Below are 27164 nucleotides of genomic sequence, written 5' to 3'. Positions count from 1 at the left end.
CTATAGTAACCAGAAGATACAGTGGCCCTGATTCTGCAAGAGGACGTGATCGGCGTGTTGGAATAGATTCCTGAGTTGGCGGGCAGGTGGGTTCGTGGAACCCAGCAGGTTTCAAGTTGGGTGGGATGCAGCTGGTGCAGTGGATAGAGGGATTAGCGAGGTAGGGTGACTCTCTGATGAGAACTGGCTCAAAGATGTCACAGCAGCCCATGAAACTGTAGACCTTACAGTACAAGCTTCTGAATCAGCTGTCCCGGTGACAAGTGCCACCTTGGGAGGCAGGCGGAATGGGGAGCAGGGCCACATGCTACTCAATGTGGCAGCCCAGATGTCAGGACTAACATGGCAAGTGGGAGAGTGAAATGGAGAGCAACACAATACTTGGAAACCCAGTGGGAGAGCTTCCTAGAAGCAGCTTGTATTTAATTTCTGTACCAGCTCGTGCTAGGACTGGAGAGCCAACACTGGGAAAAAATAAAATTCTTCCCTAATTTTCTGCTTGGAATTCAAAGAGCAGGAACAATAAAATCTCTCTCTCTCTCTTTTTTAAAGATTTTATTTATTTATTTGACAGAGAGAGAGAGCACAAGCAGGGGGAGTGGCAGGCAGAGGCAGAGGGAGAAGCAGGCTCCCGGTTGAGCAAGGAGCTTGATGTGGGACTCGATCCCAAGACTTTGGGATCATACCCGAGCCAAAGGCAGATGCTTAACTGACTAAGCCACCCAAGCGTCCAACAAAATATTTTTTAATGACGATGTAGAATTCTTTCTTGCCTACAGCAGCCACACTGGCTCACCCATCTTCTCTGCCCTGACAAGCCCGCGCCCTCAGACCTCAGCAGTCTCTGGAACTGGCCCACAAATGCTCCTGCATGAACACGACCGCTGCCTGACCATCCCTTACCCATTGCCATAGTTTGAAAATCCCATTTGGGGCGCCTGGGTGGCGCAGTGGGTTAAGCCTCTGCTGTCAGCTCAGGTCATGGTCTCAGTGTCCTGGGGTCAATCAAGGCCCACATCCGGCTCTCTGTTCAGCAGGGAGGCTGCTTCCTCCTCTCTCTCTCTCTCTCTGCCTGCTTCTCTGCCTACTTGTGATCTTTCTGTCTGTTAAATAAATAAATAAATAAATAGTTGTTTTTTAAAAAATCCCCTTTGTCCCATATTTCTTCAAGCTTCCTCCTCATGCCCCTGCCCTAAGCCTGAACCCTTTGCACCCAGAACACCACCTGCTGGTCACAGTCATTAAAGGAAGATGTCCTGTCCCCAGGACCCTACTGAGGGCCCAGAGGAGGACCTAAGGAGAGGAGGGCGCTCTGCTGAGCCCACCCCTGTGCTCACACCACATCCTCCCTGCTCCCCGTCTACTCTCCTCCCAGCGGGTTCAGCCTCTGCCTGGATGCCCGCCTTGGCCACCAGATCAGGGTTTGGACTTGATACCCATGAATGGGGATCCGAGTGAAGAGTGGGAAACATGGCCAAGTCTCCCCCTCAGGAATAAAGCCAGGCAACAGCAGATTGTCCAGTGAACATCAGTGAGGAAAGGCCACCGAGAGGGTTGTGACACTGCAGAGCTCACTCTCCTTTATTTCAATAAAAACCAGGGGTAAGTACTGCTTATATTTTGTGGCATTTCCAGGGCCAGGTCTTCTCTACCCCCTTGTTATTTTTGAGCCCCCAGTTGCTTCGTGGGGCTACCCCCAGAACTTCATGTCCAGTGGAGCAGAAGGCCTTGCTGGCACTTTCACCTGCACATCCAGGAATAAAATATGCCCGCATAGGTAAAACATGCTTTACCCGGCAGTAGTGCGTTCCAGTACAGTTTGCAGGTGAACTCTCTAGGGACAGAGGACCACCTCCTCTATATCTAAAGGGCAGGGAGGAAATGCAGCCCAGAGAGGATGTGCAGGAGGTGAGGCAGAGAGGCTGGGTGGAGGACTGCAGAGACAGAGCTGGAGCACAGAGTTTGCAGAGTGAGGCGGAGCCATAGGGAGCGTGGATACTGATCCAGCTCTAAAGGAAACTTGTTTCCACATCAGCTCCTGACCGGAACCAGATGCCCCCATCTCTGAGAAGAAGGGGCTCAAGTGATAGGAAGTGTGGATGGCAGAGGGCAGTGGGGTCATGGCCCGGACAGGGTCACCAAGTGCAGAGCTCTTCCCACTGAGAAGAACACGGTCTGCTAGGCAGGCAACTGGGAATTGTGTGGGATGAACTGGAAAAGCCCTAAACATTGGTATCAGGGTTGTTTGTGTGGTCTGAAGCGACCTCCATGTGATAAAATTGAGGCTTCTCTGAAGCGACAAGGAACCCCAAGGTCCTGATCACCTTACTGAGACAGGTGGAACTTCTAAATCCTCTCTGCTCTCCTCTCCCTTTCCAAGGTCTCCTTTCCAAGCCAGCTGCCTCTATGGGGTCAGAGAATTCCCAGCCAAAGCAGATGAACTCCAGGATGCCTCTGAGACAATTTTGAAGCCAGAAAAATTAAGGTGCAAAGTCACACTGGAATTGGAAGAAAAAGGGGCATGTTCTTGAGTTCGACAAGCATTGGAGCTCAGTGTGTGAGCTTGGGACTAATCCTGTCATGGTTCTGATGTGATGTAGGGCCGTTTACAGATGAAAAGGAGCTTATTGTCACAGGAGGCATCGTTCCATGACTGAAGTGAGGACATCTTTATATTGGCACAGTGTTCATTGTTCCCATAATTGTTGGGTTCACCTGGAATCCAGAACCTACCAAAGGAAAAAAAAAAAAAAAGCAAAACTTTGTTTCCAATGAAGAAATGAGTGGCTTCAACCCCAGCTATGACCCTGGGTGATCATCATGTTTTTGCACCCGTGCCTGAGAGGAAGGGGATAGAGCCAAGCCAGCCCACAGCTTTCAAGGCCCTACACAAACCCGCATGGCAAAGCCCAAGACTTAGAACAGGGGCCCTGCTGAGGCTGGTGGAAGGCCATGCTGCCAAACCCCAGAAGCCATGGAGAGGCCACGGATTTGTCCCCAAGCCCACAGGCAATGAGTGGAGGAGGACAAGGAAGAACCACAAACCCTGTAGTCATCCCATCCTTTGTGCCCTGGCCCTGACCCGGGAAAGTCAGGCCGGGAAGGAGGCTCTGGGACTTACCGTGCGCTCTGGACCTTGTCAAATGGAGTATTATCCACCCAGTACCAGTCCCCTTCAGTCCCAGCTTTGGTCAGGCCAATCCAGTAGAAAAGTCCACCTGCCATCTTGTACAGAAACTCCTGTAGGGAAGGAGAAGGAGTGAGACACTACCACGACTCACAGCTAGAACATCTGTCCCTCTGGGTGTCCTTCACCTGTCCTCCATGAAAGCACACACTGACCTCTCTCAAACCCCTTCCCTATCCAGAGTCCATCTTCCAAATTCTGTTTTACCTTTGCCCCACAACTTACAGACTCAGGACTTAGGCCTTTTGGCCCCTCAGGAAGCAGATGCTGGAGCGCAAGAAAAACTCAGCTGAACCCCAGAGCAGGGCCCCCAGGAGAAGGCCCCAGATCATGACAACTAAATGTAGTAAGCATTTAACATGCGTCTGCTCAGCTCTTCTCTGAAGCAGGGACTATTCTCATGTACGTTTCATGGATAAGCAGGCTGAGTTGATGAAGTTAAGTAACCTACCCAGGGCTCTAGGACTAGTTAGGGACAGGGTTGGGGCTCTTGACCAGACTCCAGAGCACACACTGTTACCTGATCTAGCAGCCCACCTCACAAATGAAAGGGACTCATTCAGTATTCTGCTGACCGGGTAGGAGACTTCCTGGGTTACGTTAATGTTATTAATGCCTTTGTTTTCTGGGCCCATGGAAAGATCGTACCTCCCAGCGCTCTCTGAAGCTGGGACTATATCTTCATTTGCTTTGGCCAATGAAATATGAGCAGAAGTGATATCTGTTATTTCCAGGCAGAAGCTTAAGGGCCAACATAAAATTTGCCACGTTCTCTCTCCCTGCTTCAGCAATTGTGGAAACACACGCTGAAATGAAGTCTCTTTTGGCATCGGTCCTTGAGTAACCACAGTGGACAGAACCCCTTGCAGGCCATTGCTGGACAGGCAGTGTAAAAGAGAAGTCATCCTCCACTGTTAGGTCACCAATATTCAGGGACTTTTGTCACTGCAGCATACTCTTGCCCATCCTGCCTGATACAGCTGTTAATACACCCCCTTCCAAAAGCCCGTCAGAACAAAAGAACAACACTCACTCACCTGTTCACTCTCTGAGGCCACTGAGGTCAGCTGTGAATCCCTGGACATACAGAACTGCTGGGCACTGTACCAGGTCTTTGGGACTTGAGAAAAGTAATAAAAGTTCTCCTTAAAGTACTTCCAGCCTTGAGAAACCATCTGCAGAATGTCATCTGGAGAACAAGGGTAAAAGATGAACACTGGGGTTCCTGTTTCCTTTGGGTGCTGCCTGTAGGTAGCTCTTAAGTGGGATCTCAGAGACAGCAGTGGGTAGGGCTGGGCTCTGGAGTCTGGGGATTCTTGTGTAAGGGCTCAGGGACACTGTCCCACCTACTGAAGGTCTGGCTGAGAGTGGTAGAGTGTCCGGGCTCAGAGAGGGGAGAGTTAGAGACATTGATCAAGAATCTGTCTCTCCCAGAAGAGGGAAGCAATTCTCTGTTGACCATCACAAGGGGCTGAGCTCCCCAGCTTTGGGGGAGGAACTCAACAGATAAATAGATGGGTTTGGGCCAAAACAGAGACTCCCTAATGCCTTCATATTCTATGCCTTGGTGTGAGAGCCCATGCTGGTACCTGGTCCCTTCTCTCCAGCCCCTAAGTCCTCCAAGCCCACAGCTGAGCCCTTGCTTCTTAACTGTCCAACCATGCCTGCCCGGCTCCTCTTCCCCTTCCTTCCGCACACACCAGCCTGACAGCCTCATCCCTGTGGCTGCAAGGCCCCATGAGCCACTGGTCAGCTTGCAATGTCCTTTTCTGAGTCACTTACTTTGCCGCCTGAGCAACTTGCTGATGTCCTCCAAATGGCTCTGGAGTCCCTGGATCTTTGCATTTAAAGAGCTGGCTTTACCCAGATCTCTTTTTAGTGCTGGAATCTGGGCATTTAAGTCATTGACCTCCTCCCATCTTCTTGTTAGCATCTGGATCTGGGCAGCGGCATCCCTCACACCAGCTTCCAACTTCCCGATCTGAGAACGCACATGAGCCAGGCTGGCATTTACCATCCGGACCTGGAGGCTGGTTGCCTCCACACTGTCTCTGTTCCTCTTAATCTCAGAACCCAGAGTGCTGATGTTGTCCACACTGCCTTTCAGCAACTGGGCATTGGTCTTTACATCTGATATCGTGCGCATAAACCAGGGATCTGGATTTGAGAAAGTCAAGAGGTCAGCCGAGGGCATTCCCAGGGCCTGGGAGTGTTGTCAGGGGAAAAGAGGAGAGAGGCTGAAGCTCCCCAAGACCTGTTGCTCACCCCCCCATTCATTTGTGACATACGCATTCAACACACATGCGATGGGAAACTAGCGCTGGCCAGGAACTCTTGCAGATGCAGATAATGCAAAGATTAATAAAATACAGACCACTGGAGGACCTCACAGGCAAGCTGAAGTGGAGATTAGCACCCAGTCCTAAATTTTCTCTGTGTGTTCAGGGCACAAACGATGCCCTAGTTACCCCCTTGCTGCATCCCCAGGTGCTCCATCACTTGCTTCCCAGCTCTCTCCTTTTGGAGGCCCCTGCAGAGGCCTCAGCTAGGGCAGCACCCATCCCACATCTGCCCACAGGCCCCTTGTGGCCAAGATGGGAGCCAACAATCCAGACTTCTGACCTGAAAGTGACTTCTCCAGAGAATATGGAAAGAAGGAATTGTGAAACCATTTCTCCCCTTGCCTCGTCCCATCCACTGTCACACTCTGCTCAGATCACAGGCTTGGGTGCCAGGTAGGAGACTGATGACAAGCCAAGAGGAAACTCTGCTCAGAAGCTCCACGTCTGAGACCAAATATGTCCCAAAGCCTTGAAGGGAGAAGACGGATGTTCCCTCCCCCTGCTTTCTGGACACCCGGTGGGAGGGAGAAGGCTCTGCTAGCGGAGAACAGGAGGGGCTGGACAAAGCAGAAGACAAGGAGAGATAAGTCACGCATCTGGTGAACAAGGAGGAAGTCTCCTTTGATGGGCCCTTGGCAGAGAGGGGAAGAAGAGCAAAGAGAGCATGAAGGGATCCTGGTCAGGATGGTGAACCACGAGATCTGTCCGCTCATTGGCAGCTTCTCCAACTAGTCAGTTGGGGCTGAGGATACAGCTGGAATTCCTTCTTTTGTGGAGTCAGGAAACATTCTGCTCACTGCTAACAGCTGCCCACAAGGCTCCAAATAAAAGGGACACAGCTCCAGGGATGGGGATGACAGGGGATAAAGAAATGGGTGAATGTTTCCTGGGGACAAAAGAGCACATCCTTGAGCCCAAGCATGCAAGGGCTGATCCCAATCAGGAAAATCTCCCCAGAATCGGGAAGGAGAGAGCAGCAGCTCATCTTCCTGGGGACAGGGAACCCCGTGGCTGTACCTAGAAAGAGGAGAAATGAGACAACTGGAAAAGCCAGAGGTAAGAGACAAAATTGGACAGCAGGAAAGACAGGGTCTGGATGTTTAGGGAGCTAATGGTGGAGAAGAACCAAGCTGGGATGATAAAACCCAGGACTTACAGAGAGTGGCCTGCAGCAGGATGGAGGCCACAAAGCCCAGTATCAGGGTAATGACTGCAGCCCGGACCATGAGAGGCTTCCTCAAAACCAGGCACGGGTCCGTCTTGGGAGGAGGATCTGTCAGAAGAAGAAGAGAACATTTGTTGAAGGACCTGCCAACAGCGGAACACACCACAGCAAGCAGATTCTGAGCAGAGGCTGGTGCTTGCCTCGGGGCCAGAGGGAGATGTTCTGCTTATCCACGGTGAAGTGCGCATCGGGGACCTCACTCTCAGCAGCCTTCATCCCGCACGCTCACCCCTGCAGCACAGGTGCTTCCAGCTGGCTGGCTCCCTGAGAACCTTTTATCCAGAAAAAAACAGGAAGTGAGTACCAGAGGAGGTGGTCTTGTCATCCCAAAGTTCCCCATTCCGGGTTTAGACACCTGGCCTCAGCCCTCTCTGCAAAGTTCCGAGCTCTCAGAAAGAGGCCATTTGTCTTCTCCACAGGCCTGTTACACAGACATTTTAACTCTACTGTCCCAGCACTATTCCAGATCTCTTATAAGACTCCTTTCAACCCTTATCGATCCACACAGGCATTCATACCATAAATACACATCGAGTGCCTCCTAGGGACCAGACACTGGACAAGGACTGGGCCACAAAGATGACTAACTCATAGTCCGTACTCCAGCAGCTCACAATCTGGTAGGAAAGACAGACCAGAGCAAATCAATTACAATAGAGTGTGAAGGGCACATGCACCATTCAAACAAGTGCAGAGATGGAATAATGGTAAAAAGTTCCAGGGAGAAGGATTAGCATATTCAAAAGTAAGGGGGCATAAGACAGCACAGAGGGCCATTTGGTGGTGCTGGAATGTAAAGTGTGTGACAGGCGTGGGAAGGGCATAGGCCGAGAGAGACAACTGGGGTCATAATAAGCAGCTTGAATTTTGACTTATGGATGACATGGAGCCAGTGAAGGCTTTCAGGCAGGAGAGAGACAAGGACAGGGCAACTGAAGAAGGTTCACTCTGAGAGTGGTGAGGAACATCGAACAGGATGTGGGAAGCCCGGAAGCAAGGAGACCGACAGGGAGACCACTGGAATCATATACTTGCTGATACTAAGGTCTCCCACATGACAGAGCATCGCTTTATAAAGTGGGGCTTGGAGATGCAACATGTAAGTGTAAGATGGGGGTTCTCCTCCCTGCCTTCCTGCACTTGTGAGCTTCTCAAAGTGGGGAGGCTTAGCCCCATCAGGCCAGGAACTGCTCCTTCATATGTGGGAGAAGCTCAGGGCAGAGGAGCTGAAGCGGGGCTCAGGGAGGGACTAAGTAAGATCTCTCCTGGGAAGATTCTCCTCTTTGAAGAAGTCTGCCACAGCTGAGAAGCCTGGCACATCACAGACTCTAAGCCAATATTACTTAGAAGAGAGGAAAGAGAAGACAAAAGAGTGAAGAGGAGAGAGGGAGAGAAGGAGAAAAGGAAGGGACGAGGTCCAGATTAGATGGCTGGCTGGCTGGCTGAACAGATGGGAGATCAGTGGATGGATTTGATCCATCCACTGGTGGCCGCTCATTTCGCAACCCTGAAACCTCTAGTCTGTGGATTGGGATCTGTCTTCTAGAAGCTACCACTTCTTTCTAACTGTTCCCATTCATTTCCACAGCAAAAACACGAGACAACTGTGATTTATACCTTACTCCAAAATGCATGACACTTCTGACCACAGGACAAGAAAGCTGGCCCAGCCTTAATGAATCTGAGCCAATGGATCTGGATGACAGGGTGGTGTCAGGGACAAGGGCTGGAAATAAATGAGGAAGGCCAAGGAAACAGCCACCCACTCCTGCAGAGGCTTCTGCTGCTTTGATATCTGAGAGGATCCTACCTCCCTACTCAGCCCGCTATACTTATGGGCCCCTTGCTGCTCTCTCCAGGCAGACTGGGCCTCACACTGGAGCTGCTCCTCTCATGGGATGAGGACAGACGCCCAGCTACAATCCTTTTCCCACGTGGTGGGAAAGAAACTGGGCCATAGGGGTGGTGTCCCTTTTGTCCTACCTCATCTCTTCCCTACCCACTTTCTGTCTGTAGCTTCCAGGACTGCTACCTCTTCTAAACTCTGACGTTGGTTCATCCCCCAAACTGAAGGCCTCACCCTAACTGACTGCTTGTCTCTAAATGCTTATGACTATACCCACTCTCTTCAGGCTGCTCATTTGGTTGCAGAACTTTGGTTCTACCAGTGTTCAGAAAGGATTAGAATGTTCTGATTCTGGGCTTTTGTGGTTGGTACCCAGTCAAACTCCAGAGTCATCTCAGACCTTCTGCTCCTGGCTCCTGGCCTGACATTCACAACCTGTCATAGTCTAGGGCCTGGGGTAGAGAAGAAGCCAAGTTACTCAAGACTCTGGTAGAAGGGGCATTGGGGGTCCTGGTCCCCTTCTAAGGCATGGGAGGGACAAAAGCCGCCACACAATATTACCTGGAGTGTGTGGCCTCTTCCCTGTCAAAGAGCTGACTTTTCCCAGACCTCTGCTGGTTTGTAGCATGAGGTACTGATGAAATGCCTCTATGCCCTCTCAATGGTCCCAGAAGAGGTCCAGAAGCCTCACCAGGATGGAGCCCACTGCATAAGAAGTCCTGGGCTTGGGCGGCATCTACTCTGAGTAATGGAAACAGGTGCCTCACATAGATATTCAGCTGATCCAGCATGAGGAAGCTAAGCAAGAAGCAACCAAAATCCCGGGCTGTGGGCCCACTGGGGTTTTAGAGATGGTGGATGTAAAAGTCCCAGCCATGAGGAGTTTCATTTCCCACTTGGCAGGGAAGGAGTGAGTCACGAGCTCTTTTCCTATGGCCGTGCTCATCTTTCCATAGGCACTGACTGAGCTCATCTCCCGTGCATCCCTCTGGGGGCCTTTCTGGCCCCTGAGCTGAGACCCTGGGAAGGAAAAAGAGAAGGAGGCAGGCACCTCAACCATACTTTCCTCCCAGGAAAATGGGAGATTCTCTTGGACACTCGGGCAAGCCCAGCTCTTCCAAACAGAGAAGGAACTTTAGGCCAGACTTAGAGTGACCAGAAATCACTGCTATGACGACAGGAAGGGAAGTTCATGGTCATCTCTGTTTTCCCACTCGCCGTGCCCCTGGGACTCTAAGACCTTCTTTGTAGAACGGCAGTGGGAGGAGACCGTTTGTCCACTTTTCCCCTTCTCTGGTCAGGACTCTCTTTCTGCTTGGGGTGGACCATGGACACAATCACTAGGAGTGGAGAAGAGACGTGGGTTGCTTGAAATGCCCCAGCAGGACCAAGAGTCATCTCCAAGGAGAGGAATCCAGTTCCCTCCAGTCAAGGCATGGAGGAAACTAGAGTGGACAACACATTAGAGAGGGGTGGGGAAAAGAAGAGGAGCACAGAGAGGGGGAAATGGCTATGATATGAGAAAGAAGACACTGTGACAGCTGGTCAGGCTTGTTCACAGCCTCAGAGGGCACCCTTGTGTATCATGGGATGCCAGGTTTGACCAGCAGACCCCAGATAATCAAAGGCTCCTAGGCTACCCTTTGGGTATGTGCTCTGGCAACAGGGGCAAGGGCAGAGAAACCAATAGGAAAGCGGTGCTAGGTGGGACCACTCATCCTTACATTCCTCTGGGACTCCCACTGTGCACCAGGTGTGAGGAGAAAGACAGCCAGAGACCCTGCCCACAGAAATAGTGTTCTTCTTGTTGAAAAAATGTACATCTCCCAAGACTCTCCCAAGATTGAAAAGGACCAAGGACCCTGCAGGGGGCCTCTCCTGGCCTTCCTTGACCTTGGGAAGAGGTTCCTCTTTTTTGGAACATTAGGTAGGGGCAGGTTTCTCTGAAACAATGACCACCGGCCAGACGTCAGTGAATATACCATTACATCTGGCGACACCATGTGCAGGGTGGTGTGGATATGAACGAGTAGCCTGGCTCTGTGGGAGGATCGCTGTGTTTCAGGCAGAGGAAGCTGCTCTGAACCATCCAAGCCAAAGAGTTCTTGTATAATCATCACTTCGTTCTTGAGCACAGGGATCCTGCTTGGCAACTGGAGTCAGGTTCCCAATGCCCAGAGTGAGTGAAACCCAGCCACTGTCCAGTTCTGTCTTGATGCGACTTCCGTGACGCACATGCTACGCAAATCTGTACCTAAACCCACAAAAAAGAACAGGACCTCCGAAAACCCCAAATCCCACAACAACATCTCCAATGTCACAACAGGGCTTTCTGACCTCTGCAAATGAAAGCCACTAAGCCAATAAGTTTTAAAATCCCAATATATACCTACGCTCTAACAAATCGTAACACCATTCACTTTATACCCTGATGCTGTGTATGGTTCCCTCCAACTTTCTTCTTCAACTTTAGCAATAGGTTTCTCTTTCCAAGTATTTCAATTTTGCTCCTTTGTAACAAGTGATGAGATAACTGCTCTCAGCCACCATTTTATGCTTTTAGGTGATTCTCCCAGCTTCCCTTGTACGAACTTCTTTCCCCAACTTAAGATCTCCAGCTGGCCCTTTAACTGGCTGTCTTCCTACCTGGAACCTTAAACTTCCTTTGCCTCCTGCTGCTCCCTAGAGATGGTCCTGTTTCCTACCGGCTGCGGCTTTCATCCAGGACCCTTAGGGTGAGTGTCTCCCATCCTGTCTCCCCACGGGAATTCATGGTATTGCCTTGCATCCAGTCACCCCAGCATCTGTTTACCCACCCAGTGAAATTTATCAAGTACTTGCTGGGTGCCAGTCTCGACGCCTAGCTGTTGGGAGCTCCACCTTGAACGAAACAGTCATGGTTCTGGTCCTGCAGCAGCATGCAGTTCTCTCTGAATAATTCTTGGCATTCCACCTGGGTTCTTGCAAGGAAAATAAAGTGTATCCCTGATTAAGCCTAAAGCAACAATCAAAAAACCTGCAGTTTTAAATGGTGTAAAATATGACATTCTCCCAGACTGCTCCTATTTAAAACACAGTACAGGGAGTGGCACCTGAGTGTCTCAGTCGGTTGAGCATCTGACTCTTGCTCAGGCCATGATCTCATGGGTCCTGGGATCGAGCCCCATGTCAGGCTTCAGGCTTTGTGCTGAGTGGGGAGTCTGTTTGAAGATTCTCTTCCTCTGCCCCTCCATTCCCACTCTCTCCTTCTCTCTCAAATAAACAAACTTTTTAAAAAAATCAAATCAAATCAAACACAGTACAGAAATTTAGGTCCAGGAGCACCTGGGTGGCTCAGTAGGTTAAAGCGTCTGCATTCGGCTCAGGTCATGATCCCAGGGTCCTGAGATCGAGCCCAGAATCAGGCTCTCTGGTCAGCAGGGAGCTTGCTTCCCTTCTTCTCTCTCTCTGCCTGCCTCTCTGCCTACTTCTGATCTCTGTATGTCAATTAAATAAATAAAAAATCTTTAAAAGAAAGAAAGAAAGAAATATAGGTCCATGCTTTCATTTCCTGCAAGTAAACTTTTCTCCTAATATATCTGACTTTCAACCACATGAAAACTATATGCTCACAGAGCTCCCTTCCCTGGGTGGGGTGGTAGAGCATGAGAGTTAGGTGTCTAGGACCCAGTACAGGGGTCCTCAACTCATGGAACACATTTGTTAAAAAAAAAAAAAAGCCAAGGCCACGCCCCCCAAATTCTGACTTATTTGGTGTGGGTTGGGGCTCAGGCATCAACATCTTTAATAACCCTTGAGTGAGTTCTACATGCAGTCAAGGTTGAAGACCTTCAATCTAGTGGGAAAACCTGAGTTCTGGCATGGGATCTTGGCTCTTCCATACAGTGCTGCGTGGATGAGTTATTTAGGGGAGCATATGTCACCTGTGTAAGTTCAAGAGCAGTGAGACAACTTTCTATGGAAACACCTTAGTGCTGCATAACAAGATTTGCTCTGTCTAGATGACTGGTGGATAAAAATGCCTGGCAGCACTTGTCCAGAGTTAATGATCTTGAACTGGAAAGGGAAAAAGGAGAGAGCCATGTTGTGGCCAAGAAACCCAAACCTCAAGACTCTACAGCTTCATTGCTCTGGGACTTGAAAAACAGTAACCCACAGACCTGGCAATCACTCACATAAAACACAAACATATTCACAGAGAATCAAAACTCTCACCAAAGGCATTCAGCAAAAGTCACCTTCTGGGTATCAGACTGCACTGGGTGGTCAGCAATAAACATAGGAGCTTACAATAAATATAGCCCAAATAAGTATATCACGTGCTGTGTTAAGTGACATGCAAGAAATGGACAAGGAGCACTCAGAGCATGTGAACGGTAGACCTTGTCAGAGCTGGCCTTATAGAACAACAGACTTGGGCCCTGAAGAGTCTGTTGCAGTCCCAGCTAGGAGACAATGCCTTGAAACACTGGGAGGTGCTCAACAGCATGTAGGATCTGCTTTAAAATAGGGCTGTTTGAGGGTGCCTGGGTGGCTCAGTTGGTTGAACATCTGCCTTCGGCTCAGGTCATGATCCCAGAGTCTTGGGCTTGAGCCCCGTGTTGGGCTCCCTGCTCAGTAGATAACCTGCTTCTTCTTCTGCCTGCTACTCCCCCTGCTTGTGTTCCCTCTGTCTCTCTCAATCTTGCTCTACCTCAAATAAATAAAAAAAATCTTTTTAAAATAAAATAAAATATGGCTATCTCAGGGCACCTGGGTAGCTCAGTTATTAAGTGTCTGCCTTCAGCTCAGGTCGTGATCCCAGGGTCCTGGGATTGAGCCCCACATCGGGCTCCCTGCTCGGCGGAAAGCCTACTTTTCCCTCTCCCACTCCCCCTGCTTGTGTTCTCTCTCTCTCTCTGTTAAATAAATAAAAGCTTTAAAAAATAATAATAAAATAGGGCTGTTTCTTTCCCCACAGTACATGGATCTAGAGTATTTATACTAAGGAGTATAATTAGGTAGTATCTCTCACATTGACATAACATGACCCATCCTCAATGGTCTTACTTCCCTTCTGAAAGTCTAGATCTGCTGACTGGGGGTACCCAGAGGAGAGATACCCTGACTTAGGAGCTGGGACTGCTATCAGGCTATTTCAACACCTCATGCCACTGGAAAAACAGGCTTAAGAAAAAAAATCATACTTTTGGCAATGTCTCAGACTTGATTTTCCAAAAGCAGACACTGAGATGGCATTTGGTGTATAGGATTTTCTATGAAGGAGCAACATCTGCAGAAGGGAGTGGGCGAAGGCAAAATTAGGCAGAGAGAGAAACAAAACTGTGGAACTTCAGTACAGGACCAACAAACCCGAGTCAGCTCCATGAGGAGCTCCAGAGCATCAATGACTTACCAGACTTGTCCCATGTTAGACTAAAATGTCCCTACCTGATGAACCCTGCATTAATTATTCGTTGAGTGTAGGTCACCCACAGAAGTACAGCCCTAAAGGAGCTGACAGCTGGAGACCACCTGCTCACAGCCCCAACAACCAGTTCAGGCAACAAGCTCTTCTTTGAAGGGGGATCTGGGAACTATATCTCCATGTCTACCATGTAGAATGGTTGATCTGACAGTCAAGGGAAGAAGGTTCGCTGACACACAAATGGGATGTGGTGGCATCCTCTAAGATGGTCCCCAATGATCTCTGCCTCCTGGTAGTCATGCCCTGAGGATCTTGAAAGAATGACCCTCCCCCACTCGTCATGTCTTCAGATGAGACCACAGTCGCTGGTGCCCAACAGCCGGAACGTAATCTCATGAGAGACACTGAGGCAGAGGTGCCCAGCTAAGCCACACCTAGATTCTTAGCCCACACACACTGAGGTAAAGAGTGTCTGTTGTTAAAACCACTGAGTTTGGGGGTAATTTGTTAGTCAGCCATAGATGTCTAATATAGGGGGCAGGGAGGATTTTGACTGGAACTCAAGCAATAGATATACCCTGGGGCATCTTCTAGGTCAACCTGTCAAGTTTGGCATCCTTAACAAATGGGCTGACCAACAGAGGAATAAGACAGCTCAGAAACAAAAGTCACCCTCATCCCTCCAAGTCAAGAACACAGGCAGTAGACATGCTGACTGAAGAGCAAAGGAAAACAGAATAAATGGTTATGGAGGGTGGTCACATGGCCTTGTGAACTTAGCCGAAACAAGGTCTAAAGCCACTATACCTGTATTTCCTTCTTGCTGTGTCATGTATCTTTTTTATTTAATTTCATTTTTCTTTCTTTTTCCTCTCACTTATCATTGGATACCCAGAGAGGGTCATGACAGAACTAAAGAGGACGACACGATCACTCAGTGATGCTGGACTTGGAGCTGGCTGCAGTAACTCAGAAGACAGTGGGCTGTCCACTCTTGGAAAGAAGATGTGTCTGGACAGCTTACAGCTGCACTAGGTCAGGCAAGAGCAGCTTGGGGAAGTGCCAGGATGAGGGAGAGTGTGTATACGGGTACTGGGCTGTAGAGAGAACTTGTCTCTTTGTCCAGGATGGCAGTACCCTTCTTAATAATGAAAAATCTCAAAATCAGTGGTAAATAGGACCACAACTCTGAGTCAGAAGACAAAAAGGATCAGACATTACTTCTTTCAAGCTCCCTCGAATACTACTCAGGCACAAGCAATCAGATGTCACCATCTGCATGACCAAGACAATAATGCACTACCTCAGAGATACCCGAGTCTTCAAGGGAATTCAAGGGAATTCTTGAAGGGAGTCTTCTCTGATGTCCTCCTTTCCTTGGTCCTGCCCCATTTTCCAAGCCTTCACACTGAGTCTGAGAACAAGTGGTTACCTTCTCAATAAACTTCTTATATGCTTAAACTATGCAGACGCGGGCTTGTTGTTTCGATCAAGAACCCTAACTGATACACTCACAGACAGGTCTCCTTCCTATTAAGATTGATCCAGTTTTCCCTGCAGTGTGTTAAATGGAACACTAGTCCAGAAGTATGCTCAAAATGGGTTCAGAGGTTAAATAAGTTTGGTAGGGCGCCTGGGTGGCTCAGTGGGTTGAGCCGCTGCCTTCGGCTCAGGTCATGATCTCAGGGTCCTGGGATCGAGGCCCGCATCGGGCTCTCTGCTCAGCAAGGAGCCTGCTTCCTCCTCTCTCTCTGCCTGCCTCTCTGCCTGCTTGTGATCTCTCTGTGTCAAATAAATAAATAAAAATCTTTCAAAATAAATAAATAAATAAATAAATAAGTTTGGTAAACAGTCCATGCTGTATGCCTTTCTTGAAGAGTCATGGTAGCTGCGAGCATATTAAAGGTTCTGAGAAGTTCTGTGTTAAGAAAATCTGTTTAACATTGTTTATAACAGGGTTTCCATTGCCATTTTTCTTTTACACTTAATTGATGACACTTCTCACTCTGAGAAACACTGTCCTGGAGCCAAAAAAAGGAAGATTCAGAGAGAGACTGCAGTTCCCTCCAATTTCTAAGTTCCAGTTTGTTTGCTCTATGAGGTCTTGCCACTTCCCCAGCTGAATCACACAAAGAGTCATCACCCCCTTCCAAAGAAACTATCCATAGAATATCAGCCCCAGTCTGTTGAATAATATGTACCTTCCCCCTTAATTTCACATAGTTTTCTCTGACATTAATTATTTTCTTCTCAGGTCTGTCAAAGGCCTCTCTATGTAGCTTTATTAACCTTAGAATGACTAATAATTGCTTTACCAAATCTGAAAACACAGCAGATCCCCCTTATTAACCATTTTTGAAATAAAATTTTCTTAGCCATTCTTGTTCTTTCAAATTACCTTTTGGTGAGATACAAAAACAAAGTCCAATGCAATTTTATGCAAAGGTTAATTTTAGTAAATTTAGTAATTTTAGTAAAGCTGTAAAATAATTTAGGAAGACCTGACATCCTTAAAATAGTCTTCACATCTAGAGCCATATGGTATCTGCTTCTGTTATATCTGTCAGTCTACATTTTTGAGTTTCCTTCAGGCAGGTCCCAGGATTTTTCTTTTCAAGGGAAGAAGACAAGGCTATTATTATTTGTAGGTGAAATGATGTTTTCCCTAAGAATCTGAAAGAACCATCTGGAATAGTAATTTGAATTGATAAAAGAGTTCAATAATCATATGGACAAAACAATCCACATGAATTACTTTCCTGGGTACACAAAACAACCCAATAAAACTACAACTACATAGAGATATAGGGGAGATCCCAGATATATTTAGGGGCAGAATTAACAGGACCTGGTAATGGGATTGGTGTCATCTGTGGGCCCCCTTCTGCCCCACAATCACTCTCCAGAAAGAACCATATTGGATTATACAATATCATTTCAATTTTAGAGCCCAAATTTTATGTCTAAAGGACACTTCCAAAATTTTTGGCCTTCCTAGCTTCAGCCCTGCTAGTGAGGTCTGCGCTACCTTTCCTCATCTCGTTCTTTTCATTCCATTCAGGCGGAAGTGGTTTGGTTAGCTGGTCAGCTCCCACCCCACCATTTTTCTCAGAAATCTGCCTGTAAGCCTCTCTGTGACTATGTCCGTCTCGCTCTTGCCTGATTGTCTGATGAAGCAGGAGGAGATGATCCGCTAGAGTTGCACTGGGAAACTGAAAAGAAGAATGCAGATTTAGAATAGCAGTAAAGAAGAATGGAAGAGGAAGCTCCCTGGGGGTAAGGAAATGGACAGACAGCCCAGAGAGGACTATTCATACAGTGGCATTGTACATTTCAAAGGCTCTCAGATCCTTTGAAAAAGGAATCTACCATGCATGGAGGTTGGCAAGGGAAATGACAACGTTCCTTTTCTGGACTAATTCAAAACCTCGCAAGTTATACCTTCAGGAAAAAATATATCAATGTAAATATTGTTATCAGGACACTGACTTGTTGAGTGACAAGCAATCGGAATTACAGGCTTTCAAGAATTAAAGGTTACATTCACAGGACTTAACAACCTCCGAACTCCAGACATCCTAAAAGATTCCTTTGTTATATGAAAACAGAACAGGATTACACCTGTTCAACAAGTCTTCTCACTGGCAAGGAGAATAAATTTGGTGTTCTTTGTAGATTTTCTCAATATACCTGTTCATCAGAACTCACTTTAAATAGGTCTGTTTCGGGGTACCTGGGTGGCTCAGTGGGTTAAAGCCTCTGCCTTAGGCTCAGGTTATGATCCCAGGGTTCTGGGATCGAGTCCTATCCTGGGATTGAGTCCCACATCAGGCTCTCTGCTCAGCAGGCAGCCTGCTTCCTTTCCTCTCTCTCTTCCTGCCTCTCTGTCTGTCAAATAAATAAATAAAAATCTCTAATAAATAAATAAATAGGTCTGTTTCCCTACAGTTACGTGGGAGGGAATGCTTTCTGCTATAGTTTCTAAGATCGTTTTCACCAACGAGCACGCTTCAGGTTAAACCTACTCTCAAGATTAAGTCCTTTAGTCCAGGAGGAAAGTCCTGGGAAACTTTAATATGGGGGGTGGGGGAAGGTAGAAGAAAATTTTAAACAAATGAAATATGCAGTAGTATGCTCAAAGACGTTTAACAACGGGCTCTCTAGATCTAGAGGAGAAACCCCGATTTGTAATATTTGCCAACTGTCAATGTGTAAATATTTCCACCACGGCCATTAAGTAACCAACACGATGTCACTGAAAGCAGAGTTTGAGAAAAGATGTATATGATAGGCTCTTCACAGCCTGTAAGGGCTAATTCTAGCATACCACTAAGAGATAAGTAATGTTTTCTTCCTGTGCCCCAATCTATCCAGTTACGTGGTTTTTCTCCAACCTTGCACTCCAGGAAGGAGAGGAGGAGATGCAGCTGTAGGTTGGCGACAGAAGGACAGGGGTACTGTTAAATGCTATCAGGGAGACCCAGAGAGCGGAAAAGATTCAAAGACCCAGCATAAAATAGAAGGAATGAGTGCCCGGCCCTCTTGGAGGTCCTCCATTCTGAGCATTTATTTGTCCATTTCCACCAAAAGTGTGCTATTGTTTGCTTTAAGTTCTGTCTGTAAATTCCAGAAGGAACTGTTCTTCTTCCCTGGCCACAGGAGGCCTGGCTGTCCCCCACGACCACAACTCCCTGATGAGGGCACAGCTCCCTTTCCTGGCTGTGGCTTCCAATTACCTTCTTGGGAGTGTGTGACTTGACAAGGGAATCCCCGGGTTTCTGAGTACTTTCCCTGAAGTGAGAACCATGCCCAGTGTTTAGCCACTGAAGAAATGGGGTGGGGGTGGGGGTAGCTATCTGTCTATAAAGAACAAAAACTCTTCCCATGGATATAGTAGCTCCAGGTACCTTGGGACATTTCCCAGGTATGGGAAGAAATGAGATGCATAATGGGATTAAGCAGTCCCTTGCTTCAAAGGATTCGCATTACCCTGGAAAGAAAATTAAATATCTATCATCTTCAACAAAACACTTCAGGATCTGGTATCTGTCTACCTCCATGTTCCTATCTCCCACCACTCCTTCTCACTGACTTTCTTCACATTTGGAAATATTCCAAGCTTGTTTCTTCCCCAGGTCCTTTGTACTTGCAAATGTATGTATGTATATATATGTATGTACATATACAAACTTTCTCTTGCTGAATCATTTGAAAGTGAATTGCAACATGGTAGCATTATTTGATATTTCTGCATTTATTCTAAAAACAAGGACATTCTCCTCCATAATCATAATACCATTACCACACTCAAGGAATTTAATGTGGCTGCAATATCTAAACTATATATAAATGTCTAAAAAATAAGTCCCTTATACCTGGGGGTGGGGAGAAGGTCCTGACTCTAGGATCCAACTAAAGTTTGTGCATTGCATTTGATTGTCATGGTCCTGGAGTTTCCTATAACCTGGACCAGGCTCACTGCCTCATCCTCACATGTGTGCATACACACACACACACACACATACACACACACACACACCTCTTTTTATCATTCATGACACTGACATTTTGGAGAGTCCAGACCAGTTGCTTGTAGAATGTCCCCAGTTCTGGTTTTGCCTAATTGCTTCTTCATGATTACACTCAACTTACGATTTTCTTTTTAAAACACTGTGCAGCTCGACAGTCCCTCACAGGTAGGGTGCTGAGTGGTGACTGAGCTGGGGACGCAGCAGGTGTGCACCAACTGTGGCTGAGCCTGGCCTCCAGGTGTCCCCTGGGATCCACTGTCCTGATGCTGCTCAGGTCTTGAGTCCTTCTAAGCTGGAACAGTAGTGAGGAATTTTTCATCTAAGGGCCATGGAGCCAAGGATCTGTTGTTTTCTGACAGCAATATCTGAACCCCTGGGGCAAACATGTCTTAATGGAGGACAAAGAAACCAAGAAGTGGGACACCTGGCTGGCTTGGTTGGGAGAGTGTACAACTCTTGATCTTGGGATCATAGATTCGAGCCCCACATGGGCATAGAGCTTACTTGAAGAAGAAGAAGGAGGAGGAGGAGGAGGAGGAGAAACAAACCAACCAGGAAGCAACTGTATCCAGAAAGCTGTGTCACAGGGACCGCTGACCAAGACTAAGAAGATGCCCCACAAAGCGGAAAGACTGTTTCCTGCCAGGACTGGCACTCAGTGTGTAACCTGGAACCACAGAACCAGACATGTCACACATCTGGGACACCAACCACACCTACCTATTGTGGGGAGGGATGGGGAGGGATGAAATCTTTACTATGTGAACCCTGAGAGCAGAGGTTGGGCCCCAATCTCCCGAGATGCCCTGAGACTCCGCTAGTGGTGTCTTAAAAGCCATCCAGGAACTTGGGTTGAGCTAGTTCAAAACTAAAGTGACCGAATGAAGACTTCTACTTCTGGCCAAGAAGGAATAACAGTGGAAGAAGAAACAACATTCAAGAAACCATGATCTGTAAGACACTGGACATCATCAGGATGCCTGGGTAGCTCAGTCAGTTAAGCATCTGCCTTCAGCTCAGGTCATGATCCCGGGGTCCTGGGATCAAGCTCTGCATTGAGCTTCCTGCTCTGTGGGGAGCCTGCTTCTTTCTCTCCCTACTTGTGCACCTGCACATACTCTTTTTCTCCCTCACCAATAGATAAATAAAATCTTAAAAAAAAAAAGACACTGGACAATAGGCAATAAAAGACGGGAACCCTGAGATGTAGGAAACAAGTGAAGGGAGCCCTACAGTTGCCCCTGCTGTATCTTGAGAGCTTCCACAGTGTACAAGGAAAGAATAGGCGGAGCCCAGCATACTCCCTCAGTTGACGGGACAGAACTGAGAGTCCAAGAAGACGGAGGCCACTACAGAGCACAGCACAGAGCTCCCAAGAAGAGAGAGCTGCACAGATACTCAACTCCAGAGAGCTGCTGAGGTTCTCCTCAAGTGTCTGGGAGAGTACTGGCCACGCGTCTGGTCATTAAACAAAGATCTGTAGAGCTCACACTTCATTAATCAATATGTTGAACACTACATCAAGTACTAGTGATGTACTATATGTTGGATAACTGAACATAATACTGAAAAAAAATCAGTAGGAAGAGTGTGGAATCCCATTCCCTACTGTCCTGCCTCTGCCTCTCCTTATCACAATTACACCATGCTTTCTCCATCAGTGGCCCATAGATGGCGCCATTACCTTTGCCAGGACACAGAATTACTCAAGGCTACCACTTAGAATACTGTTTTTACAGTGTGTGTGAATCTAGTCCTCCTTAAAATTTTGTAGGATGGCATGATAGTTATAATGGAATCCTGGTCTTCCAGGAATTCCAGACCCCCTTAATAAATGTAGCAAGCAATACTAGTAATCCTGTCCCTATCCCTCATTCCCAGACCAGGACCCATGAGGCTTCTGTAAAATGCATAAAGTAGGGGGATTCTTTGAACAGAGAGAGACAGGTGATGGCTTTATGGAATGGTCTTATCCCCAAAGAGCAGACATGAACAGTCTTGGCCTTCAGAAACCAGCCAGAGTGGAGGTGGCCTCTCTCCCACCAGCTGTGATTGTCCAATACAGTAAGCCCTGATGGGATCAGTCCCAACAGTCTAGAACATTTAGAAATGCCAGGTCCCTGTTGGGAGAAGAGCCCCTGAAAAAAGGGAGACAGGCAGCAGGGGACTCCATGTTTACCTGCTCCACCAAAGCTGTTCTTGCCAAGGGCAAGAAGACCTCCACCAAAAAAGAAAGACACCTGGACAGCAAATGCCTCCTGATATGATCCAAGTACCACTCATGAGGTTCTATTGTCCAAAACCAGAAAAAAAAAAGAAAAATCAAACCTGAATCTGATAAATCCTCCAAATCAAACTGCCAGAGAACAGAGCAACATGGTTAAAGACACCAGAGGGGCCAGCAAAAGCCAGCATCAAAAATTTGAAGGATTTATTGTCTAGTTTTTACATGTGTGTGCATGCACACACAAAGTTGAACAGTTACAGACTTTAAAAGTCTAAAAGAGGGGCATCTGGGTAGCTCAGTTATTAAGCATCTGCCTTCAGCTCAGGTCATGATCCCGGGATCCTGGGATGGAGCACCTCGCCTTGGGCTCCCTGATCAGCAGGAAGCCTGCTTCTCCCTCTCCCTCTGTCCCCGCTTGTTTTCTCTCTCTCTCTCTCTCTCTCTGTGTCAAATAAATAAATAAATAAATGCCCCAAAGAGTGTGTCAGACAGATATGGGTTTTTCTTTTTTGGGGGGATACTGACTGAAATAAACTACTTGTAAAAAGACATAGGAGATAATATAGAAAATATAGACAATGACTAGATAGTTGGCAATGTAAGAATTAGTAGTAATTTATAGCTATCATTATTGCATTATTGTGGTTATTCTAAAGAGTTCTTACTTCCTTTTTTTTTTTTTTTGAGAGTTCTTACTTCTTAGAAAGACATACTGGAGTTTTTGTAGCAAAATGATATCATATGTGGGATACGCTTTAAGACAATTTGAGGGAGAACAATAGGGGTGGAGATCAAATAAGATCAGTCAGTTGTTGAAGCGGCGTAATTGGTATATGGCAGTCATTACACCAGTCTCTCTGCTTACGTATTTGCTTAATACATAATAAAACACATAATAAATAATAAATACATAATAAAAGGCTAAAGAGAGAGAATTTCTTAGCAAAGTGCCCCAGGCAGCCACAGTCAACCAATCAGAGCCCAGATGATGGAGCCTTCTCTGCTCAGCTCTGGGCTGGGGCATGGTAATCCTGGCAAAGAGACTGTGAACCAGGAAAGAACCCAGTGGTCTTAAAGGTGAGTCTGTTCGGATAGGGTCAGAAATCTGATCCTTAGAACCTGGCTATTTTTAGAGAATGCTTGCTTACTTGCTTTCCTTCTTTGTGCATGTGTGTGTCTGTGTCTTTTCGTTGTTACTACTTTTCTCCCTCAATCTTTGGTAAAATTCTTTTATGAAAATTCCAACTTCCTTCAGAGGTAATCAGAGGGACCAGGGAAGTTGGGTTCGCTTACTAAATGCTAAGACCTGCACTCTCATACCCAGCCCTCTTCTCCCGCTGGCTCCCAACCTGCTGGCAACTTCGCCTTTCCCTCCTAGCATGAAACTGGGAGGAACTTCTCTGGGGCATCTGACCAGTCCAGGAGACATATTTTCAAGGCAATGAAATGGATAGAGGTCTGGGAGGAGCTGGAGACTTCCAAATGACCATACACATAAGGACCAGATTTATCGGGCATACAACAGGGTTTGAGGTCAAACGTTTGTTTGCCTGTGTGCAGTTTGGAGCAAGCTGCATTTCCATGTTTTCATGTTTTTATATTTTTAAGGAGCCTGGGCCATGTGTGTTTGCCTCCTCCCCCAGATTCCACGAGGAGTAGGGGGTGGGGGGCAGACCAGCCTGGAGCAGGAGGGGACATGAGGCATGATTGTAGCTCTTGGCATCCAGAACAGAAGGGACAGTTTTGACCTGGAGGCCACATAATATATTTTTAAAACTGGGATTTCAAGGTTATTCATACAGCATGAGACTCACAAATAACATCCCTTAGCCTCTCAATAAGTACCCGATTTGATGTAACTTTGCCTTATTCTCATTTATTGCCTACTATTACCTTCATCTAAGTGTAGCTTCCTTTTCTCTTCCGTTTCTATTAGGTTTCTATAATAATAATGAAGTTTTCTTTCCTTGTGGAAACCAAAACACAGCTGTTGTTAATCTTTTGTTCAGAATACCTCTTCTGCATATTTAATTTTCTCTCTTTCTATGACTTCTGTTATCTGGACTCTGGCATTTGTACTTCTACTGCCATACCTCTTAACTTCAATTCAAAATTTCCTAATTATTTATTCTTCACTGCTTCCTTCTGTAAGACATCTGATCTTGCAATATTAATTGTGCCCATTCTATTATTTATCCCATCTGTTGTGTTATTTCAACTATTGTATTGCTCACATTTAATATTTCCTCTCACTTCTTTTTATAATTCCTTATTCTTTTTTTTTAAATTTTATTTATTTATTTGACAGAGCAAAATCACAAGTAGGCAGATAGGCAAGCAGAGAGAGAGAGAGGAAAGCAGGCTTCCTGCCGAGCAGAGAGCCCAATGTGGGACTCGATACCAGGACCCTGAGATCATGACCTGAGCCGAAGGCAGAGGCTTAACCCACTGAGCCACCCAGGCGCCCTGATTCCTTATTCTTATATTATTAATATCTTCCCTGCTTCCTTAAGTGTATTTATTGAGGTTATTTTAAATTATTGGTCCATCTGTTCTAATACTTCAAAAGATACATGTTATCTCCTTTGTTACTTTCTTTGAGAAACTTGTTTTCCTCAGGTGTCTAGCTTTTTTGGCTTGTGAGGTCATATTCTCCACAAAATTCCAACCACTCTGTCTGAAAGTGAGTTCAGGGAAAGAACCGAAGTTCAAACTCTGGTCCTTCTCAGCCATGTGAGCAAAATGGAAGGGAGAAGATGAGCCTGAGATGAGCACCAGAACCACAGGTAATCACACCTGTGTGCTCTTACCCCACTTTTCTACTTCGGATCCCATGGAATGGGTAGTCTCTTGGGTGACCCCCTAGCCCTGGGAGTGTAGAAGAGGAAAAGTAGAGAATAAATGCAGGAGGCCAGTCAGTTCCCAGTGACTTTCCCAGTTACCCCAACAAGACCTGTTCTCTGTCCAAATAGTACCCTAACGACACCTAACCAAGCTCAATGGGTCATTTTCACAGAGTGAGGGAGGACATGATGTTTTCCCAAAAGCAATAGAGTAGGGACAGGCCAAATCAAAATTAAAATAATATTCTGCCCCAAATTAAACAGACACTTTCATCTCTTTGCGGCTTTTTAAGTTAATAAGTAACTCAAATACACACAGACACACATACACACACAGTGTCTTATCATCAGATTCCAGGGTCCTCTCCCAGCCTGTGACCCTAATGTCTAGGTGGCTACAACACTGTCCATGTTGAAATCCACCCCATTTTTACAACCCACCAAAAAATGCCACTTCCTTCATTATGCCTTCTCTGAGCACCACGGCAAGAAGGTCCTCTCCTCTCTGAACTCAGCCCACATTGGCAACAGCCTTTATAGGTCCTGATGGCTTTCTACCACACAATTTCATTATTTGTATATCTATCACATCTCCTCTGCTCATTCATTTGGCCTTGAGGAATGCTACTTTGCTGAAACAGGCCCAGTATTCAAAACACCACAAATTCCCAGTGGCATCATCCAGGCTCACTTTAGATGATTCTCATGCACAGAAGCCACATATTTGCCCTTCTGAATGGCCCCCAGCCACTGTCCTGAACACATGTCCACCACATCCAGGGCAGTGACGTGAGGAGCACCAGGATCTCACGTGCTGACAGGTCAATGAATTAATGGCCATACCATTTCCTTCAACTTTACATACATGACAAAATGGAGCCACAGAAACCAACAGTCCAAAGTGACCAGATTTAGAGATGACAGCAACAGCAACAGCCTCTGACTCTCTTCTGTGACTGTTTTCCTGGAGAACAGTACTCAGTCAGGGAAGGCCTTCTCACAGGACAGAAGAGCAGGCTAGAAAAATCCTGTCCTCCTGATCTTTCGGAGAACCCAACTTCCCCAACATTTTCGGTATTTTTGTTGTCATATTTTACCTGTTCAGCTAAAGACAGCAGTTGTCCTCTTGTTAAGTTGGCAAACACAGTTAAGAACTGTTGCCCCATGGTCTTGAAGGATCTAATCTCCAGCCACCTGCCCAAGATGTGTGACAGGAAGCTCAGGAAAGAGCCAGGTGAGGCCTGGAACAAAGCAGACACAAATGCACACATCAGAACTGCCCCACCCCCATCTGTCCTCCTGGGGTCCTTCTGCACAAGAAAGTTCCACCCGGTGGGCTCTTAAAGAGTCTACCGTGCTTGTTCAAGTGTAACTTTATGGTGACCCCTGACCCTCCTGGTACCAGACTTGTTCTTTATACTCACAGTTATTCTCATATCATCAGTCTGTGCTATTTGCTCCTGTATCTGTTTCCTCTACCAGACACTGAAAATGACGACACTGAAGGGAGAAGGATGGTGATGTCAGGCCACAGGGCAGCCTGGGGTGGGGGTTGTCGTTGTTCACGACCACAAGGTGGGTGTTTTCATCATCCTGGTACCCTCAGAACTCAGGAAGGGCTTCAGAAACCAATACAGAATGCCCTTGGGCCCCGCGGCCACAGCTCTCTGGGCTCCGGGTGGTAAAGTCCCGCCCCCTTGCCACCCCCCGCCGAGGTGCCGGGGTTTAGGGAGAGCGGACTCCAGCACTTAGCGCAGACAGATAAACCAGAGAAATGAGACCCGCTCCTGGTCTCTGTTCCAGGCGTTCCCGCCGACATCACCGGGTTCTGCATCCGGCTCTGGGAGGTTGGGAGAACCAGGAGGGCCGGCGCCCTCGCCCAGCGCGCATGCGCAGGGTCGTCGGCGCGGGGCGAAACCCCCTAGTCTCTTAAGCTCGCAACCAGCAGGGGGCGACACGAGGACGCCTCCCTGCTTGTAGGCGGAAGCTGAAGACGTCGTGGCTGGAGGGTGGGCTGGCACCTCGCTGGGGACGGCGAGGAAGAGAAGAGAAGCGCCCAGCTTCTCCGGGTAAAATTAGCGGAAGGATAGGACGTGGCAGTAGAGAGCATGCTGGCGCGACCCCCGCCGTCCCCGCCACCCCGGACCGAGCGCTTACATGCTCCCCCCCACCGTCAGCGTGGTGTGGCTAGGGGTTGAGAGGTGCAGTGGCTGAGGAAACAGGCTTCAGCCTGAGACTGAAAGACTTTCAGCCTCACCGTTTACTATGATTTTAGGCACCTTATCTGGCCTGAGCCCTGGCTTTCCTACCTCACTTCACTGGGTCATTATGGAGCTCGCAAGCACACAAGTAAGTGCGTAATGTTAACCCTTATCAGAGCTTTTCTTCATACAACACTGTTGCCTGTCTGTGCATCTCTGTACTCCCCCATGAACCCCCACCCGGACCCACCACATGGCCTGACTCGGTGAGCTCCCCTGGGTACATAGTGTGGGTCAGTCAACTTGGTATTACCATGCACAGCACCAGCCGGGGTAAAAAAAAAAAAAAAAAAAA

The 27164-nt window shown here is 47.4% G+C and overlaps 1 protein-coding gene across 1 annotated transcript; it reads right to left on the bottom strand.

Moving 5' to 3' along the window:
* Window positions 1-1568: 1568 nt before the first annotated feature.
* On the bottom strand, window positions 1569-26474 carry CD207 (CD207 molecule). The gene is made up of 8 exons (XM_059407770.1): window positions 26033-26474; window positions 25706-25849; window positions 6895-7026; window positions 6686-6802; window positions 4970-5344; window positions 4225-4376; window positions 3122-3240; window positions 1569-2729 (listed from the first exon to the last, which is right to left on the bottom strand). Exons 3-8 carry the CDS (start codon window positions 6968-6970, stop codon window positions 2579-2581), a joined length of 990 nt encoding a protein of 329 aa, XP_059263753.1. The 5' UTR covers window positions 6971-7026; window positions 25706-25849; window positions 26033-26474; the 3' UTR covers window positions 1569-2578.
* Between the last annotated feature and the right edge of the window lie 690 nt (window positions 26475-27164).

The sequence above is a fragment of the Mustela nigripes genome, chromosome 7 (assembly GCF_022355385.1).
Source record: "Mustela nigripes isolate SB6536 chromosome 7, MUSNIG.SB6536, whole genome shotgun sequence".
NCBI lineage: Eukaryota > Metazoa > Chordata > Mammalia > Carnivora > Mustelidae > Mustela > Mustela nigripes.
The sequence above is the reverse complement of the archived record's forward strand: the minus strand, read 5'-3'. Positions and strand labels throughout refer to the sequence as shown.